Here is an 18,620-nt window from a genome sequence, read left to right as displayed (position 1 = left end):
GTTCCTTCAGTGAAAGCTCCGAATGATTATGCCAATCGATTGCAAGAGTCGCCCGAAAGTTGTGCACTGAATCAACCGAGTCCATTGATGCTTTTCTTGCCTGTAGACTTATTCCGTTAGACAAGAAACCCGGCTTAAGACCTATCGGAGTTGGTGAAGTTCTTCACCGCATCATCGGAAAAGCAGTGATGTCAATCGTAAAAACCCATGTAAAGAATTCGGTTGGTTCGTTGCAAGTGTGTGCAGGCCAAGAAGCAGGTTGCGAAGCAGCTATCCACGCGATGAAGGATGTGTTTGACCATGAAGACACAGAAGCCGTCCTTCTCATCGACGCTGCGAACGCCTTCAATTCCATAAATCGTAAGGCGTTCGTGCACAACATCGGCATTATCTGCCCAGCCATCGCACAATACACGAATTTCCTATTAGCGGAGTCTTGTGAAAAATCACGAAAAAAAATTTCGAGTAGCCTGTACCATCCTAAGCGCACCATCCGATTTTTACTTTTCTGAGTTTTTGAGCAAAGAAGAGTCTGGTACAGGTTATCAAACTATTCCGGGAAGTGAAAGTTTGAAGAAACCACAGTAAAAAAAAAAAAATGGCTATGAGCAGCTATGAGTGACAGCCATTTGACTCTAGAGAAAATTTCAATCGAAGAATTTCGTTTGTATTCTCTAACTGCTTTGAAAAGTTTCCTTTCAATTCGAAAAAAATCAACAACTGGTTCTATTGACACACTTATTGCAAGGTAAAGATTAATTAAAGCATATTATATTATATGTTGTTTCTCCATCTCTGTCATCTGTCTGTGGCTGTTTTTCAGTTCATATTTCTTTTATACCATTCAAGTGAAATTATTTTCAGATGGCTGACTGTCATGCATCATCAGTTTGTAATGTTATTTTCCCAATAAAGTAGGTGAAGTAGTCTTAAGAAATAGAGAAAAGGCAAACATGATGACTGGTTAACTGTTCATTTTTCAAGCTTTTAATTTGAAATAATCTGACCACATGGTCAACAAGAAGGTAAAAATAGTGGCCTTTTCTGTCTGAATAAGGCAAAATCAGATTTTCCTTTCCTTTATTTCCATCAGAGCTTTTGCTGCAGCCGAAGAGAATATACCAATCGACCCAGAATTGGAGCATCAGGAAAGAGCTAATACTGAAGAATATACAAAGAAATTTACAACTTTGTCTGTAGATGATCCATTTTCTATTCCACATAACGAATGGCTTGACGAAAAAGATGCAATCCATAAGTGGCCAAAAACATACTTTATGGACATTTCTAGATATTTTTCGCAAGTTCTCGGGAATGACAATTTATGGCAACGTTTGGAATGCGAGTACAAAGAAGGAAAGGCATATCGCTATTACAGTGATGGATTTCTCGGAGAACTTCAAATCACATTTCCAAAGCAGAATCCTAATGTTTGTGTGATGAGATGTAAATGTTTACCATCCCAACGAGTTTCGATGAAACAATATGATGTGTGGGCCATAATACAGCAGAAGGACACAGACAACGAGATTGATGGACAAATTTTAAGAGGATATTGTACCTGTACAGCAGGCCTGTTAGGTAAAATTTTTTATACTTTCTAAATCAAACTGAAAGCATTGAAAAATTATTGGAACCAAGATTGTTCTAATAACTATTTTGCTAAAAATCTAAAAGTGTACAAAGAGTACATTGAGTACATTTTGACAGCATTGTTTTTGGTTTAAGCAATTATCTTTGTCATGGTAGATTACTGTACTAGTCCAGATGATGAGAGGATCAAGGTTCAACTCCTGGCCACTGGCATTTACAAATAATTTTTATACCGTTAAAAACTTTTTTGGCACATAGGTAGTTGCATATGTATTTTGATTAGCCTAGCCTTAAGGTGGTCTCCTTCCTTTTATTTTTGTCGATACTGCCTTGTGTATCAATTTTTGAAGTGTTTTGAAATGGTAAATAAAAAGTTACTTACTTAATTACTTATTTATTTGCTTATTTATCAATTTTATTTTAAGGAAGCTGTAATCATGTTGCTGGATTATTGTTTCGTCTTGAAATTGCAAACCTCTTGGGGGAAACCAGAAAAACATGTACTTCAGTTCGCAGTAAATATATGGAACCTTCTTCGTCAAAGAAAAAAACAATCAAACCAGGAAAACTCTCTTCTTTTGTATTCAGACAAGACAATTATAGTAAACTTGCAATCTCAAAAACAAAAGAGGATAGTAAGAAAATCTTGAAAAGAAAATTAGAATATATGCCCATGAGCAGTAGTATCACTAACACACAACTTGTTTCCAACCCGAAAAAAATGAGAAAAATGTTTTTTGACTCATTCAAAGATGTAGACCCTGACAGCTGTTTTATTCAGATGATGGAAGGAAAACCCATTATTGTCAACAAAGAAGAAACTCAAAATTCGGAAATCCTATCTCTAAAGGAACATGCCAAAATATTCAAAGATAACAATTGTTATGACCATGAGAAATATCTCCAAGCTATTTCGTTGACTGATGACCAAATAACAAAAATTTATGAAAAAACTGTGTCACAAAGTAATTCAAAGTTCTGGTTCGAACAAAGAAAAGGAAGAATAACAGCGTCCAATTTTAAGAAAATCTATACAAGAATGGAGTCTTTGAAAACATCTGATGAAGATCCGATCCCACTACTCAAAGATGTAATGGGGGAAAGCAGCAGACGTGCTACATGGTCAATGAAGCATGGCATATCTTCAGAACGGCATGCCATAATGAGACTCAAACAAGTCATACGTCTCAAACACCGTGGCATTAAATTCACAAACCCTGGAATGACTGTTTCAAAGGAATACCCATACATCAGTGCCACACCAGACTTGGAGTTCGAATGTCCATGTTGTGGAAAAGGAGTTTGTGAGGTAAAATGTCCAACAAGTGTTCCTTTAACTAGAGCACCATCATGGAGAACATACGGAAAGCATTTAGAAAATCGAAATGGGTCAAAATTAAAAACTACAAGTCCTTACTATTTCCAGATCCAAGGACAGATGGCTGTGACAAATCGATATTTTGGTTATTTTTTTATTTTCAACATTGCAAACAGAAGTTTTCATCTAGAAAAAATCGACTTTAGTCCATCGTTTTGGAAGGAAGTATTGTCAAACCTCAAGCTATTCTGGAACTCTTTTGTTTTTCCAAGACTCCTCATCACAACCATACCAAAATCTGAGCCAATAGTAACAGATAGTGAGAACTCAAATGTTAACAATAGTGATATGGACATCAAGATGATTTTAGCTCAGGAATCTTTAAACATCACCTTTGATAAATAAATCCATAACACATCATGGACATTTCTATTTTGACAAAACCTTACATTTATTCAATTTTTATAGATTTATCTTTTGATATTGTTGATATTGATATTAGCATTTTTACACTTTAGCTTGATAATGATCCATTTTCATATTTGAAGGCTCTATAATCCAAAATAAATCAATTTAGATTTATTTCCTTGAAAACTTTTCAAATTTTAGACAAATGATATGAATTTTCAAAATTTTGTCATAATACCAGATATAAGCTTTTTGAATCTATAGAGAGTCTCAGATAATACATAGAGAGCACTCTCTCATGTTTTGTTTCTGTAGTGTATCAGGGCTAGATTAGTTTTAGTTTATATTATGCACTTTATCAAAAACTTTTGATTGTAAAAAGAATCGAACCAGGCCAAACTGTAAAGCTTCCAAACAAAAAACAAAGTCAATCATATTTGCTCCACGAGAAGTTTTATCACCAGTGAAATAAAAATAAACACAGCAGGGGGTCGAGCAATTAATATGAAAAAGTACCAAATTTGTTAGAATTTCTAAAATAAAATTCAATTTATTTTTGGAAAAAAATTCTCACTATGGGTCGTGTAAGCAAAGTATTATAAAAAATCAACTTACTTTCGTATTCGGGGAAAATCAAGTCTTCAGATACCAACCATGTACCATAGGTGAGATGAAAAAATATATAAAAGCCTGATAAAAGAATTGAACTTTACATTTTCCTTACATGGAAAATGGTAATCCATGTAAGGAAAATGGTCAACAAGACCCAGGCTATAATAATGTAAGCCACTAGTGTTGTAGGTCAAATTTCTTTTGTTTGTTAAATGTGAAACCCTATAAAGTAAAATGAAATGATAGAAGAAAATGGGTGTCATGTACTGCTGGATAGTACAAAGGTACTTTAAAATTCTCAGCTTCAAAAAACACTCATTATTGATGAAGTCATGTCCTAATTGACCAAAATCTTTCCAAGAATTTTTTGCCAAAGTAAATCTCTTGAAAGGCATTTTTGGTGTAATCAATCATCTTTGTCATGGTAGATTAATGTTCTAGTCCTAATCTTAATGATAAAAGGATTCAGGTTCAACCCCTGGCCATGGCTGTTGCTTTTTGACGCACAAGTAATTGTATTTTTGAAAAATCATTCATATAAAAAATAATAATGATAATCAAAGAAAATATTTAAAATTGAATGATAATATCACCAAACTTCAAGCTTTGCAAGACTATTAAATAGCATTGAAAACTAGAAATATTTGGTGGCTTTCATTAAAAACTAAGTTCATTACTTTATAACATTAATCACAATATATATATAACATCACAACACCAATAGCCCTCCGTTATGCAAACGTCATTTATTACTTTTCAAATTTGTGCGACTTTCAATCCCTTTCGTCTTGATTTCAAAATCTTGATAGTTATTACATTTTCTGGGACTGAAACTCGGGCAAATAGAGAAAGTGATGTCTATCTTTAGATTCACTATGGTGTGCTATCTCATCTTCTTTTGATGACCAAAATCTGATAATTTAATACTGTCTTTTATAGCCCTGCAATACAACTGTCAATCATTTTTAAGAAAACTGATTGGATGATTAATGTCACGTGGCCGGTCAATATTTCTCCATAGTGACCAGTTATGAAATTGACATCATTAAAATGTTAATTACTTTTATTACTTTATTTTTGCAGGGCTATAAATGGATTATTAACCTCAGAAGCCGGTTTCTCTGGCAAAATATCGACCTTGTTCGCTCGTATTTGACCTCGCTTCGCTCGTTCCAATACGTCGCGAACTCGGTCGATATTTTGCCAGAGAGACCGGCTTTTCGGTTAATAATCCATAATTATTCAGTCGACCCTAAAATTTTGACTGCACATAAAACATCAAAAAGGAACTATTTACAGCAATAAATTTTTTTGGAAAAACTGCAAAAATTTGAACTTTTAAAATAAAATGTTTGCCAATTTATTGAAAAATATAAATAAAAATATAAATCCTCTAATGTATAGGAATGTATGATGGCTTGCATATACAACTGGTAAAAAACTGTTTTTAAATCAAAAGACCACATTTGAGTAAATCAAAAAAAAAAGCATCCAAAAAAGAAATCTTTCTGTGTCATTTCATTTCATTATTGGCTTCTTCAAATTGGAAATTGCACAGCAAACAATGACAATGTCGTTTAATTGAGGCAGCAAAGTTATTTGAACTTCATTTGAGAGAATTCGAAAAGTTTTGACTCTTCGAATAACTTGTTCAACAAGAATTCTAGCTTTCGCAATTTTCGATGTTTTTTTTAGTTGTGCCTCTGTCATTTGTGACGTACCACGTCTGCCTGGTGGCACAATGAGGTAAATGCTTTTGTAAGCACATTCTTGCTCAATGTTAAATCCTTTGTCCGCCATCAAGCTACAATAAGTTGGAAGGGTGTCCAAAAACTCAGTTCCATTAACAATTGCCTTATCCGATATCCTTCCTGTGTAGGGTTCAGAAACATAACTTATCATTGAATTTGGTAAAACACTGATGAGAATTTTGACGGTGTTGTGGTGCTTATATTCACTCCAAGTCGCACTCTGCAATTCCAGACTTTTTGGTGTTTCAATGAAAATTTCTGTGCAATCTATTATACCATTTAGTCTGTAGAAGCCTCTAAATCTTTCTGGGGTGGTGTTCAATATATTTTCTTCTTCAGGTTGATATATTAATGAGGAAAGACATAAGGATAAAGCTCTTATCCAACTTTGAAAAATTTTTGAAGCACAGCTCTTTGAAACGCCAAATCGGTCCCCTAGATCTTCAAAGAGTAAACCAAGTCTTAATTTCATCAGCGTCAAAAGCAACTCATCACTTGAAGTAAGCTTTCTACTAGGACCAGGTTTTTTGGGTGTGTGAAATTTTGGGATAACAAAATGGTTTGTTTGTCTTTTGGAGTAAAATCTTGATCTTACAAATTCTTTGACATTGTCATGGATTTTATAAAATATTTTTAGTGACGATAGATTGGTGTAAAAGAGGCATTTTTTATCATTCTTTAACAAGGTTTCAGACAAAGGCTTTGTAAAGGTCCCACTAGCAACAGCAATAGTTTCCTTCCTTGTCTTCATCTTGGATCTTCTAACACTTGAATGCATTGACTTGTTGATTTTCCGAATGATTTTTGGTGTCTTTTTTGTGACTGTGAAATCAAATGAATTTGTTGAGGTTGTTGTTGTTGTTTGTGTTGGCGATGTTTCAATTGAATTTTCATCAATCAAGTTGTTTGTTGAAGTTGTTACTGCTGTTGGTGTTGATTCAGCAGGTTGGATGGGTGTACTTGAATCGGCAACAGACGGATAACTTATTTTGATGATGGATGACATCAGAGGTTTCTGTTTTGCAGAGGATCCTTTTGACTTGGTAGGCAATGAGGAAAAGACTGGTAACAGTGCTGGCTGGGGTGGTGGTGGTGGTGGTGGGGGTGGTGGTGCTGGTGGGGGTAGGGGAGAAGATTTTCGCTTTCTGGCATTAGAGTTTAACGTGGCAACTGATGAGGAGGATTGTAGTATTTCGGCAACTCTCTTTTCCACCCCATCATACCCCATCAAACAAATTGGTATAGGGTTATCATCGGTGGGCTTTCCATCTTTGAAATGGGTGGAACAAACACGACCATCTTTACCTTTAAATTGAATCACTGTATAAATATATCTATTATAAACTATTAGTGATACTGAGTGCTATGAGTGATACTGGAATTATATTATAAAAGTTTAAAAATAGCTGTGATATTTAATGTTTTATACAAGTAAAACTAAAATAATCAGTTTTCAGCCAGTCAGCCATGCTGAATTTTTATTGTACTTTACTAATAAAACATACGTACTGTACATCCCAGATCCAGATTAAAAATGTTTTTTTTGGCATGCAGCTGGACATGTTATTGGCTTCAGTTATCGGTTAAAATCAACGAGAAATAAAAATCACCAAACTGAAAATTTTGGGATTTTAAGAAATTAACCGACCAATATTTGAGTGATTTAAAGTAACTTTACTGTTCGGTTAATGCTGATCCAGCTAACTTGAGTTTCCATATTGATTTCTATCCATAATTTCTTCTACTATGTCTATTCTTGCATTTGAACAAAAAATTTTTTGAGGTATAATTCTTGAAAATAATATGTAAATGTAGCAATCTTAGATTTCATATACATTTTTGAAAAAAACTTCCCTATTGTTTAAAAATAACCAATCAGTTAAGCATCTTGTAAAAACTCCAAGGCAATCAAAAGAGAAAAATTTCAATTCAAAACAAATTGACTACGCAGCTCTACTACTCGCTCTACCATATTTTTGTTTTAATTTTGTATTTTAATAACCAGCCAGGTCAATCATTTGAGGGCTATGTATAAAGTTACCTGATCTCACGGTATCTCTGGGCATACATACCTTTTCTGGCATACATACCTTTTCTGGCATATACACAGACAGCTGTAGCTACGGTCTTCCAAACTGTGGTACGGTTTACACACAAACAAGTTTGTAAAAATAACTCTGTTCTTTTTTAATACTTACTTGGATTATAAAATCCCCCTTTTTCATCAGAACGATTGATCATCTTGATCCATTTCATCCTCAGTTCATAATTTTTCCTTTCAGTGGGAAGTGGGTAAAGCTTGTATGGAGGCTCACATCCACAAAGCTCATGTATTTCTTTATTGTGCTCCTCCAACTCACACACACGACGTTTCCACATATTCAGGCCATAGCTGCCATTAGAGCAGCCCTTTACCACACAAGTGAAAGCCATAATGATTCAAAGTTTTTTTATTCAGATAGACACAGGAAGACTAGCAGGAAGAGAAGAATTCGGTAAAAATTCTCCAAGTGCCAAAGTGTGTTGTGATTGTTGGTTTGCTACCTGTTACTAGATGTGGATTTCGCTATTGACACGCTCCGCTCGAAAGAAACGATGGGAAACGTCACCTTTTAGAGCTGTAGCGTGGCAGGCAAAAAACGATCATTTCTGTTTTCAGGTTATTTGTTTGTTTACTCGAAGTTTTTTTCGTGATTTTTTACAAGACCCTCCTAATCGGAAATTGGTGTATACGTAGAAAATAGCTACACCAAACCATCACGGATGTTCGTCATTGGGGGAGTCGAAATTTCCTCCAACGAAGGCACGACCCAAGGTGACCCAATCGCAATGGCTGTGTATGCAATTGCAGCCATTCCACTTCTTCTGATGGTGCTGGAGATCACCGACAACCTGCCAGGAATTCAAACGAAATCCGAAGCCTATGCTGATGACTTCTCGGCTGCAGGGTCTATTCAAAACCTAGTGAAATGGTGGAATGCCTTGTGTCGTCTTGGACCTAAATTTGGATACCATCCTCAACCAAGAAAGTGTTGGCTAATTGTGAAACCAAAATAGCTAACAATTGCCCAACAAGCCTTCGCGTCAACACAAATCAACATCACGACAGAGGGGAAACGCCACCTTGGTGCAGTCATCGGCTCAACAACCTTCCGAGATGAATATGTTACAGAAAAAATCGACATCCTGTGTAACGAACTACTCCTTCTCGCAGAGATCGGCAAAATCGAACCGCACGCTGCGTACGCTGGCTTCACCTCTGGGTTTCGTCATAAGCTAACTTTCATTATGAGGACGATACCAGACATCTCCAAACACCTGAGAAGAATTGATCAGATCATCCTTCACCAGTTCATTCCATCAATCACTGGTGGAGTCCATCTCAACGAGGTAGAGAGAAAGTTAATATCTTTACCTACCAAATATGGTGGACTTGCTATCCCGATCTTCGAAGAGCAATGTGTGATCGAGTACGCCAACTCTCGACAAATTACGTCACATCTTAGTGACGCAATAAAGTCTCAAACCCGTAAATACACTGACGATCCTGGTCTAACCAAGAAGAAGTTGGCAATTCGAAAACTAAAGATCGACAAAGTCAACGAGTCTTTACAAACTCTTGGCCCCCTTCTCAACGAACAACAAAGGAAGTTGCTGCTGTTGAACCAAGAACATGGCGCTTCATCTTGGTTATCAACACTACCATTGGAGAGCGAGGGATACCACCTATCTAAACAATGCTTCCAAGATCTCATTCGTATTCGTTATGGCTGGCAGCTTCCTCGAACACCATCAAGTTGTGAGTGCGGTTCACCGTTCTCGTTGGATCACGCTCTCTCGTGTAAGAAAGGTGGTTTTATCTCGCTCCGTCATAACAAGCTGAGAAACTTCTTCGCAATGTCCATGAAACAAGTTTGCCATGACGTTCAGATCGAGCCACCCCTCCAATCATTGGTGGGAGTCGAAAACCTCCCGAAGTCGTCAGTGAAATCAGACGAAGCTCGTTTAGATGTTTCAGCACGAGGATTCTGGGTGACGGGCCAAAAGGCATTTTTTGATATAAGGGTTTTCAACCCACTCGCCAAAAGGTACCTCTCCTTGGAACCTCAACGCTGTTACATCCTAAACGAAAACGAAAACGACACTACAACAGTCGTGTAATGGAAATTGAGCACGGATCACTCACGCCATTGGTTTTCTCGGCGACTGGTGGTTATGGCCGTGAATGTGGCCATTCGACGGCTTGCGTCTATGATAGCAGAAAAGAAACATTCAAACTATTCCGAGACAATGTCTTGGTTAACAAGAAAAATAAATTTTTCACTCATTAAATCGATACATTTGTGTTTTCGTGGTAGTCGCTCTGTGAGTCCCATACGGACCCCAGAACAGGACACAGTATTTTGTCCAAGCGTCTCTGAGTCTTTTTCACGAATCATTAACTTTTTTTTTTCTTTTATATATATTTCGATGTAAAAATTTTTATATATTATTTTTGTGTGTAGCAGTGCTACACGTCTTTTAGGTTACTTTTCAGTTTATCGTACAGGTCTTTTCAGGTTTTTGAAAATATATCCCACCTCCACGTGAAAAAAAAAAAAAGTTTGTAGACTGATTGTTTCGTTTGGAATATATCATGCATAATTGGAGGTCCGAGGTGATGAATGGATTTAAAGACCTCAATGAGTAGAAGTTTGAGATTTCTTACATGTATATTTTCAACATTACAATCAGTCAACAGATCTTTGTAATCTAACCAAGAATTTTTCATAACTGTAAGTGCCTTATGATGGCACTTACTAATTTGGTTGCTACCCCCTTTCCCACAGAACATCCAGACCAATGGGCAATAGTTAAATGGCGAAAGAATATAGGCATTGATAAGAAGTCTTTTTTGTTCTTCAGACAAAAAAGTTCTTATTCGTCTTAGCGCTCTTAATTTTTGATTTGATTTAGCCTAGTGACATGTGGGATAAAGGAAAGATTGCTATCTATCTTGACGCCTAAGAGTTTAACAATCTCCACACTGTCAATCTTGACGTTACCTATGCGAAAGGACGAGCTGGCATTCAAAGTGCCAGGATAAATAAGCTGAAATTTAGAAGGGTTTGCAACCATAGAGTTATGCTTGAACCATTCTAAAATTATGTTCAGTTTCTAGAAAAGATCATGATTTACATCATCAATGGTATCACCTGAAGAAGACAAAGTATTATCATCAGCAAAATTTGAGATTTCCTTGATCAAATAAAATAGATCATTAATAAAAATATTGAAAAGCAGTGGTCCAAGGATAGAACCTTGGGGAACACCTAATAAAACATCAAGCCATGAACTTAAGTGTGAGCCTATACGGACTCTGTGCCTTCTATTGCATAGGTAGTTATGCATAAGTTTTAAGCTTTTTTCCACAAGATCATAGGCTGACAACTTTGCCAGCAAAAGATCATGGGGTAGACAGTCGAAGGCCTTTGACAGATCAATCAATACAGCTCCCACCTTTTGTTTGTCAGCAAGAGATGTCTGCCAGTTTCTCAGTGAGTTGATAATGGCATGCTGTGTGCTGTGGTCTTTTCAAAATCCGCATAATAATTTTGAAAACAATGGCTCAAGAAAAGAATTTAGCTGGTCTGTTCATGGACGCTCGAAAATTTTTGAGACAACAGGGAGAAGACTAATGGGTCTGTAATTTGTTTTATCTGTCAAAGAGCCTTTCATGAAACTGGGAATAATATCAGCCAGTTTTAGTCTATCTGGGAATCTATCTTATTCATCTTTACAACCAAATTTCTTTGACGCCGATACATGTTTTTTTTTTTATAAGCAAGTGTACGCCCCTTGGTCAGGCTCGTGTATGCTTAAGTTCTCAAAGCATCCAGGCATAGTTTATGCTTATTATATGCTTAAGAATTATGCTCTATGATTCACCCCGAGCAAAGTTTTTTAATGAAATTTCAGAAATTTTGTAAAAAATTTGTTCAGATTTTGGGAGCAGTGGAATGTAGCTAGCCGTGGAATGTCTTATTTTTTACTTGACCTCTACCAAACCAGTTAAAAATGAAACAAAAACAGATAAAAATTACCACTTGAAAAATATTTTAGGCTGACATATATGCTCATGTTATGCTTAGGAATTCTGCAAATCTGAGCCTTCATATGCTTATAAGCGTTATGCTTATAAAAAAAAAACATGTAGCTCAACCAATCCTCAAATTTATCGAGTTCTATTGCTAAATTTTTAAGATGTGCTTGCTTTATGATGGCTTTTCTGAGGTCTTTAGTGATATGTGGTTTATTATTGGCTCTAAGAAATTTGGTTTTGAGAGGTGCATGCCTATTCGTTTTCTTAAAAAAACTCAAATTCTGCTGAGAAAGAATTTAAGTTACACCGAATACGGTATTCTACATTCAAAAACGCTTCCAAAAATGTATAGTTTGTTATGGTTTAGGGACTGGAACTGAGGCGGAAAAATTAATGCATTTTTGGGACATGCATTAAGTTACCCGAGAAGTGCCATTATTTCAACAACAACAATTTCCAGCAATAAACTTTTTCAAATTTTGAGCAAAATTTGATACTCCTGCACCATTAAGATGAAGTTTCTTTTTTTTTGGGGGGGGGATCCTAGATAACGGGATCGGGCCTATTTATGAGCGGTATTTCGGGATTTGCAAGAATATGTGACGAGAAAACGGGATTGGAGCCCTCCACCGATACCGGGATTTCACCCTTAAAACTAAAGGGAAAACGGTAATCAAGCAGATATTTCTCGGGATTACGGTATTTACAAGTGATACCGTTTTGTCTTTCAAAAAAACTACACATTTAGAACAAGCCTTATATATATTTTTTAAATGGAATCTTGATGTCTGTTCCAGAAAAGCATCAGCTATGTTTATGGAATTCTCACAAAGGAGTTTCAACCATTATTGGCAATGGTAGAGAGGGCAATATAGATGGCAAGTCAGTTTATTGTGAGCTGTTTCAGCCTACAGGGATGTGTGTAGAATTTGGTCTTGTTATTTACATTTGTGATTCACGTACATCTTCCATAAAGGTTGCTTCGACTGTGAAAGAGACCGCTAGATTACTGTAATCAATCAGCTACCCAACGAATGCTTTTTTAATCCATGAAAAGAAAGGTACCCTTTTTTACGACTACTACTTTTGCATGTCATTTGCTCAAGTTGAGTTTATTCTAAAACTACCGCAGATTTATCAATGGGATATGTTTACATATGAGAGTGAAAATTAGTGCTTGAATCTCTACGATGTCTCATCATCGACTTTATGAAGTTTTTCATAATTTTTATTCTCTCTTAGGGAGTTACAAGTTAAGATCGCTATCAGAAGCTACAGAAATGGTTGGTAAATCCTTAACAATTATCAAAAGCTTCGAAAACGACATCCGTAAAAACGATACTAGTACCAAGTTACCCAAATCCTTAAACGGTTGTCATGGTTTCATTTCGAAAAAATCACGAGTCTCTCTTGAGCTTACAAAATAGTCCCTGAAACGCCTCTCCAATTTCTTAACTTTGAGAAGCTATTCCGAAGCAAATCTTCTAAGTATGATGACTTTATACATCGAACATTTCCATTCGACAACACGTGTCAAGCAAGTGTTGATGAGTCAATTACAATATTCGAGATCTTTTATGACAAGGATTAAATAATCTTTTAAAACAAAATTTCCCTGGGCTGCATACTACTTTACTAATCGAAAAGGCAGCTGGTACCCTCCTGTCGAAAATGCAATGTCTTTTCAAAAAAATCATGCCCTTGCTCCCCAAAAAGATTCAGCAACATAAAATTGAAAAGGTGAAAGAAGAAGATCTTCCTTGTGGGCTTCTACTTATGGGAGAGCTGTTCGTCAGTGCACTGTTCGTCAGGAGACGACCATGTGTAAAACTGGTAGCCTTCCACATTATTTATACAGCTCAGATGCTGCAATGAATGAAATGGCAAATAAAACCAAACCATATGAAATGATTAGACAAGACCCAACAGTGGATACAGGAGACCACGAGAATATAGAAATCGAGTATGAAGAAGAAAGGGACGATGAGTATGACACGGCAAGCGATGACGAAATTGATGACATTACAGATGATCTTGACTCGCTTGCGGTTGGGGAAAATGCAAATGAGAATATTACCACCCTCGATTCTCAGACACTTTTTTAGTTGGTCGACAGTCACGATTTGGGAGGGCTATAAATATCAACAATCATTTTATATCTTAAATTATTTTAAACCAATTTTTATATTTATTTTTCCGACTTCATATTTTTCTAGATATTCATTCAGATTTCACATATTTATATATTATCTTTTTCAAAGCTTTTCTATTTTTCCTCGATCGTCAAAGTATTTTAACGCCTTCAACGCCTCTAATTATTGCATAAGAATGGTTTAGAGTTCATCTGTATTTACTTGCGACGGAAAAAACATCATTTTTAAGCATACATAGATTAATTTCAGTAGGCTTAGTCACGTTCCTTTAGTGAATAATTGGTATTGCAGATATTATGATATAGACATAGATTATTTTACCTGACTTTGTATTTTTTCTGTTTCTCTATAGATTATATTATTATTATATTAGATATAGATACTGTGCTTGAACGAAACCTTTTTTTCAAATTTTCAGTTCTTCGTTCTTAGGAGGCATTTTTACGTGAAATTAAATAAACTGACGTCAAATGATTCTATAATTTTCAACTTTTTTCTTACGGGACCGGGATTTAACAATAGTCTTAACGGGATTTCGGGATTTTGCCGAAAATTTAATAGGATTTCGAGATTTTAGACCCTCGGATGCCCCCCACCTTTTTGGCTAACATATTTCAATTTATGGTTTCGTGTGTTGCAAAATGGAGGTTATATTATTCATAGAATGTCTCAATTTTTTTGTTTACTCCATTGACTAGATTTCGAGAGTTGGGTTTGTCATCTCTAATCAATACTTGTGAAAAAATCAATTCCGTTGAAGGGCTGATTTCAGACACGATACTTCGGATGGATTGCAAGTTTTCTACGGTGTTGCAACTAGACGTGATGTCATTTCTCCCTACATGAACGATGAGATATTTTGGTGATTTTTTAAGCAGAGCCCATTGTAGACAGGTACGAGCCGGGAAGTATCTTATCCATTTGGTGGACTAGCGTTCTTGGGGTTTTTCTTGTTCCTTATGGTAATAAGAATATTTTAAGCTTCTGGGCCACCTGGGTATCCATAATGGCGGATTTTTGGTCATGTGACCCCCGTAGGCAAAACTAAAAATTCTTCCAACCCAAATATAGGCTTATCATATATCAATCGATATAACTTTCCTATCTCGGGATATAAATCACTTTCGTTTTCTGAGGTTTGGCTGCTGTTGTAGGCGGGCTTTCATGGAGTGAGGCAATTCTTTTAGTAATATCTCAAGAAATATGCTTTTAAACATATCAAAACATTATGTGCAAATTTTCAATAAGTTTTCAGTAAAAATGTGTATTTTACAGACCAGAGTACAATTTCCTTACCGTCGAAAAAAGATCTTTTTCTCTCAAAATTGGCCTTTTAGTCTGAAATGAATGAGTGAAATGTTTCCCAACAAGGTTTAGAGCCACTCGATTCTTTATATTATACTCAGGTACTTGGGGAATATATAAGGGCTAAATGTGTCTGGTCAGCACTTTATAAGCATGATTTTTTGGTAAGATTTGATCCCAAAAACGGTTAAATTTCCAAGTTATTACTCAAAGATTTGACAAAGTCTCTCATTGTATCTCGACATTAAACAAAGTTGAACCTTATTCCTTAGTTTGACACATGCAAAGAATTAAAAATACATATAAATCGTTGTGTGTATTTTACAGACCAGAATTAAGTGCTTCTAAGTGGTTATCTTGCCCTAAAATGTTTAGACTTACCACGGAAAAACCCGAGCTGGAGAATTTTACTGAGTATAATCCGTTAAAATCCTCTCATTCCTATGTCTTTATTATTCATGCATGTAACGAGAAATCTGTGTAGCCTGTCTTTGAGACTTCGAGGAGTGCTTAAAACTTCCAGAACTGTGTAGCTACCGAAGCATAAAATTCTGATGAAATTAGTCTGGCTTTGAGACCACTAAGCCTGGATAACCATGTATGCGCGAGACGTCAGACTTTGAATTATTTTCCTTAAAAAGAACAAGCCCCAAAGTTTTTATTTCTTTCATGCTTGCTAGACACTAACACAGATTTGTCGCACAGTCGCTGAACGGCCTGTAGAGTTTCTGTCCACCCAACGACCCTCACATGGTATGGGTTAGTCCTAGAAAAGTAGCATTTACTTTCATTAAGTGAAACACAGCCCAAGTTGGAGTTAGTCCGTATAGGACGACGGTCAATACTTGGTACACTACTGCGCCTTCACATGGGATAAATCATAAGTGGACGTCTATCTTCCATTATATTGATAGATAGCTTGATAGCTTACAACGTTTTGTAAAGTTTTCGAAAATCTAACGAAGCTCTCCAAAACCTCCTCTTCATGGTGTTGAACTTTTTTCTCCTTTCTTTTATAAAATCAAAATCTTATCATCAATCGGCAATTATCTTTCTTCCGTTAAGCTTGGTTCCCACTGGGCGATAGAAAGCGATAGAAAGCGATAGCAAGCGATGGAAATATGAAAAACAGATGTTTTTGAAAAATTAGAAGAGAAAAATTTAAACTACGAGCAGAAAGAAATCAAACGAATAAAGATGGATTCATCAGAGGAAGAAGACTTAGCCATTCTTGCATATATTTTAATCGATGAAGAAAAACGAAAAAAAAACATCGGTTTTGGGTTCGAAAAATTTTCAGAGAACGTGAAAGGCAAGGTGCGTTTAACAATTAGCTTCGTGAATTGCGACAGGGAGACAGAGAATACTTTTTCAAGTAAGTGTTTATTTTTATCCTGAATTTTCTTTATATAAAGGCCTAGATAGTTCGCTTGGATATTCATAGTCTAGTGTGTATTGTAATGAAACGTTATTTATAAGTATAGGAGCTTTAGAAGTTCATAATGAGAATTCTCTAAAGAAAATTCTTACAATTTTTAGGTATATGCGAATGTCACCAGATCGATTCCAACATTTGAGTCTAGTCGGACCATACATCACAAAGCAGAAAATAAATTTTCGAGCACCCATCTCTGCTCCTCAAAGGCTTGCTCTAACCCTACGTTTCTTGGCAACAGGTGAAGGTCGACAGTCGTTAAGCTTCAGTTATCGTATCGGTAGATCAACTGTCAGCAAAATAGTCTCCGAAACATCCCTTGCAATCTTTCATGCCTTGCGAGACCCCTACTTGAAAACCCTGACAACAGAAGAGGAGTGGCTCAATATAGCAAATGGTTTCGAAGAGACTTGGAACTTCCCTCACTGCATCGGGGCACTGGATGGGAAACATATCAGAATAGAATGTCCCAAAATGACGGGTACATACTATTATAATTACAAGGATTTTTACAGTATTGTTTTGCTAGCCATTTGTGACAGCAATTACTGTCTCACCCTTTTTTACCTTGGGCATTATGGGAGTAACAATGACAGTGGTGTGTTGTCAAAATCCAAAATAGGAGAGTTGATCGAAAATGGTGCTTTGGGAACACCAGACCCGTCAAAGTATAAGAGCTGTAATTTTGATCCACTACCATATTTTTTGGTCGAGGATGAAATATTTCCGCTGAAAACTTGGTTGATGAGACCGTATCCCGGAAAGCTTACAAAAGAGCAGCGCATTTTCAATTACCGCTTGTCTCGTGCAAGAAGAACCATTGAAAATGCTTTTGGAATTCATTCAGCAAGACGGAGGATTCTATATTCACCGATCAGAGCAAAAGTTGAAAATGTCGAGAATTATGTTTTGGCTTGCTTGAGCCTCCATAATTATTTACGCATCACTGACAATGCCTCGTATTGCCCTAGTGGTTTTGTCGATTCCTATGATAGTACAGGAAAATTGAAAGAAGGTGAGTGGAAAAAAGTGCAATGCGAAAGTAGAGGGTTAGTACCGATAAATCGAGTGAAAGGATCAAGGTATTCTAACCAAGCAATAAAAATGAGAGGCGACCTTCTATCTTTTGTCAACAGTGAGGAGGGCAGTGTAAGCTGGCAAGAACATTACGTTACAAGGACATCTTATAGTACTGAAGACAATTAGAAAATTTTGTGTAAATTTCTGTCTTTATACTAACCATGATTATGATACAAAATAAATAAGGTTTGCTAGTCTACAAAACTATTGTTGATATTGCTGGTCAAGGGTCGAGTTTCCATAAGCTACTGGGTGGTGGGTACGAGGGGGAGGGAGAATATGAAGGTGACATTTTCGGGGTTTCGGTAATTCTGAGTAGGTGTTAAACCATTGAAAGAAAAATTTCCTCTTTTAGGGCTTTGAAATCATTTGGTACAGCAGGGTTTGTTGTTAAATGTAGCATCCTCAGGGTTTCTGAACTTAGCTATTAAAGGAGCCGAGTTAGAGTACTGTCCATTTCCAGGGCTACGTAAAACATTGTGATGAGTTTGAATTTCTCTTTGCATTGATGCCTGTCGCAGATTTACATTTTGATTTTGATTTTGTAGAACCATAATTTGGTATTTGAATAATTCTCATTCTTGGCCATCAATTTTTCCAATTGAGGAAGCTGACGCAAGTCATCTGCAACTGTAGCGACGAATCGATCTTCTGCGTCATTTTGGGGCAATGGCTTTTTTGCCTTTTCTCGATCACGTGACTCCATCCTCGTGCTCATGCTTTTTAAAAATGTCAACTTTTGTTTTTTCGTATTCATTTTCTTTTCCCTTTTCTTGTGCCAGTTTTCTATGGGAGGATTTGGTTTTGGCAATGCTGCTTTCTGCTGAGTTAATGGCTTCGGTAGGACTGATGGCTTATTGGCGTGATTTGTAATGGTAGGTGC

General features: G+C 36.4%; 3 protein-coding genes across 3 annotated transcripts; 2 read left to right on the top strand and 1 right to left on the bottom strand.

The window, feature by feature from the left end:
- The first annotated feature begins 612 nt into the window (after nucleotides 1–612).
- LOC136802357 (uncharacterized) lies at nucleotides 613–3,485 on the top strand. The gene is made up of 3 exons (XM_067059087.1): nucleotides 613–748; nucleotides 1,094–1,581; nucleotides 2,019–3,485. The coding sequence occupies exons 1-3, from the start codon at nucleotides 615–617 to the stop codon at nucleotides 3,314–3,316; spliced, it is 1,920 nt and encodes a 639-aa protein (XP_066915188.1). The 5' UTR covers nucleotides 613–614; the 3' UTR covers nucleotides 3,317–3,485.
- A 1,964-nt stretch (nucleotides 3,486–5,449) lies between these two features.
- On the bottom strand, nucleotides 5,450–8,061 carry LOC136802330 (uncharacterized). The gene is made up of 2 exons (XM_067059054.1): nucleotides 7,881–8,061; nucleotides 5,450–7,002 (listed from the first exon to the last, which is right to left on the bottom strand). The coding sequence occupies exons 1-2, from the start codon at nucleotides 8,059–8,061 to the stop codon at nucleotides 5,450–5,452; spliced, it is 1,734 nt and encodes a 577-aa protein (XP_066915155.1).
- Nucleotides 8,062–16,419: 8,358 nt separating this feature from the next.
- Nucleotides 16,420–18,100, top strand: LOC136802321 (uncharacterized). Its single transcript, XM_067059042.1, has 3 exons — nucleotides 16,420–16,505; nucleotides 16,762–17,672; nucleotides 18,093–18,100. The coding sequence occupies exons 1-3, from the start codon at nucleotides 16,420–16,422 to the stop codon at nucleotides 18,098–18,100; spliced, it is 1,005 nt and encodes a 334-aa protein (XP_066915143.1).
- The last annotated feature ends 520 nt before the right edge of the window (nucleotides 18,101–18,620 follow it).

The sequence above is a fragment of the Clytia hemisphaerica genome, unplaced genomic scaffold (assembly GCF_902728285.1).
Source record: "Clytia hemisphaerica strain Z4C2 unplaced genomic scaffold, Clytia hemisphaerica genome assembly, whole genome shotgun sequence".
Taxonomy (NCBI): domain Eukaryota; kingdom Metazoa; phylum Cnidaria; class Hydrozoa; order Leptothecata; family Clytiidae; genus Clytia; species Clytia hemisphaerica.
Note: the sequence above shows the minus strand (reverse complement) of the source record. Positions and strands in the feature narration are given on the sequence as shown.

Bases quoted from the DNA above. Each gene is read 5' to 3' on its own strand.
- LOC136802357 (XM_067059087.1), top strand. From the start codon at position 615: ATGAGTGACAGCCATTTGACTCTAGAGAAAATTTCAATCGAAGAATTT. The intron at 749-1,093 runs GTAAAGATTAAT...TATTTCCATCAG, and splicing joins ATTGACACACTTATTGCAAG to AGCTTTTGCTGCAGCCGAAG. The intron at 1,582-2,018 runs GTAAAATTTTTT...TTTTATTTTAAG, and splicing joins CTGTACAGCAGGCCTGTTAG to GAAGCTGTAATCATGTTGCT.
- LOC136802330 (XM_067059054.1), bottom strand. From the start codon at position 8,061: ATGTGGAAACGTCGTGTGTGTGAGTTGGAGGAGCACAATAAAGAAATA. The intron at 7,003-7,880 runs GTAAGTATTAAA...ATATTTATACAG, and splicing joins AGGGGGATTTTATAATCCAA to TGATTCAATTTAAAGGTAAA.
- LOC136802321 (XM_067059042.1), top strand. From the start codon at position 16,420: ATGGATTCATCAGAGGAAGAAGACTTAGCCATTCTTGCATATATTTTA. The intron at 16,506-16,761 runs GTTCGAAAAATT...TACAATTTTTAG, and splicing joins AAAAAAAACATCGGTTTTGG to GTATATGCGAATGTCACCAG.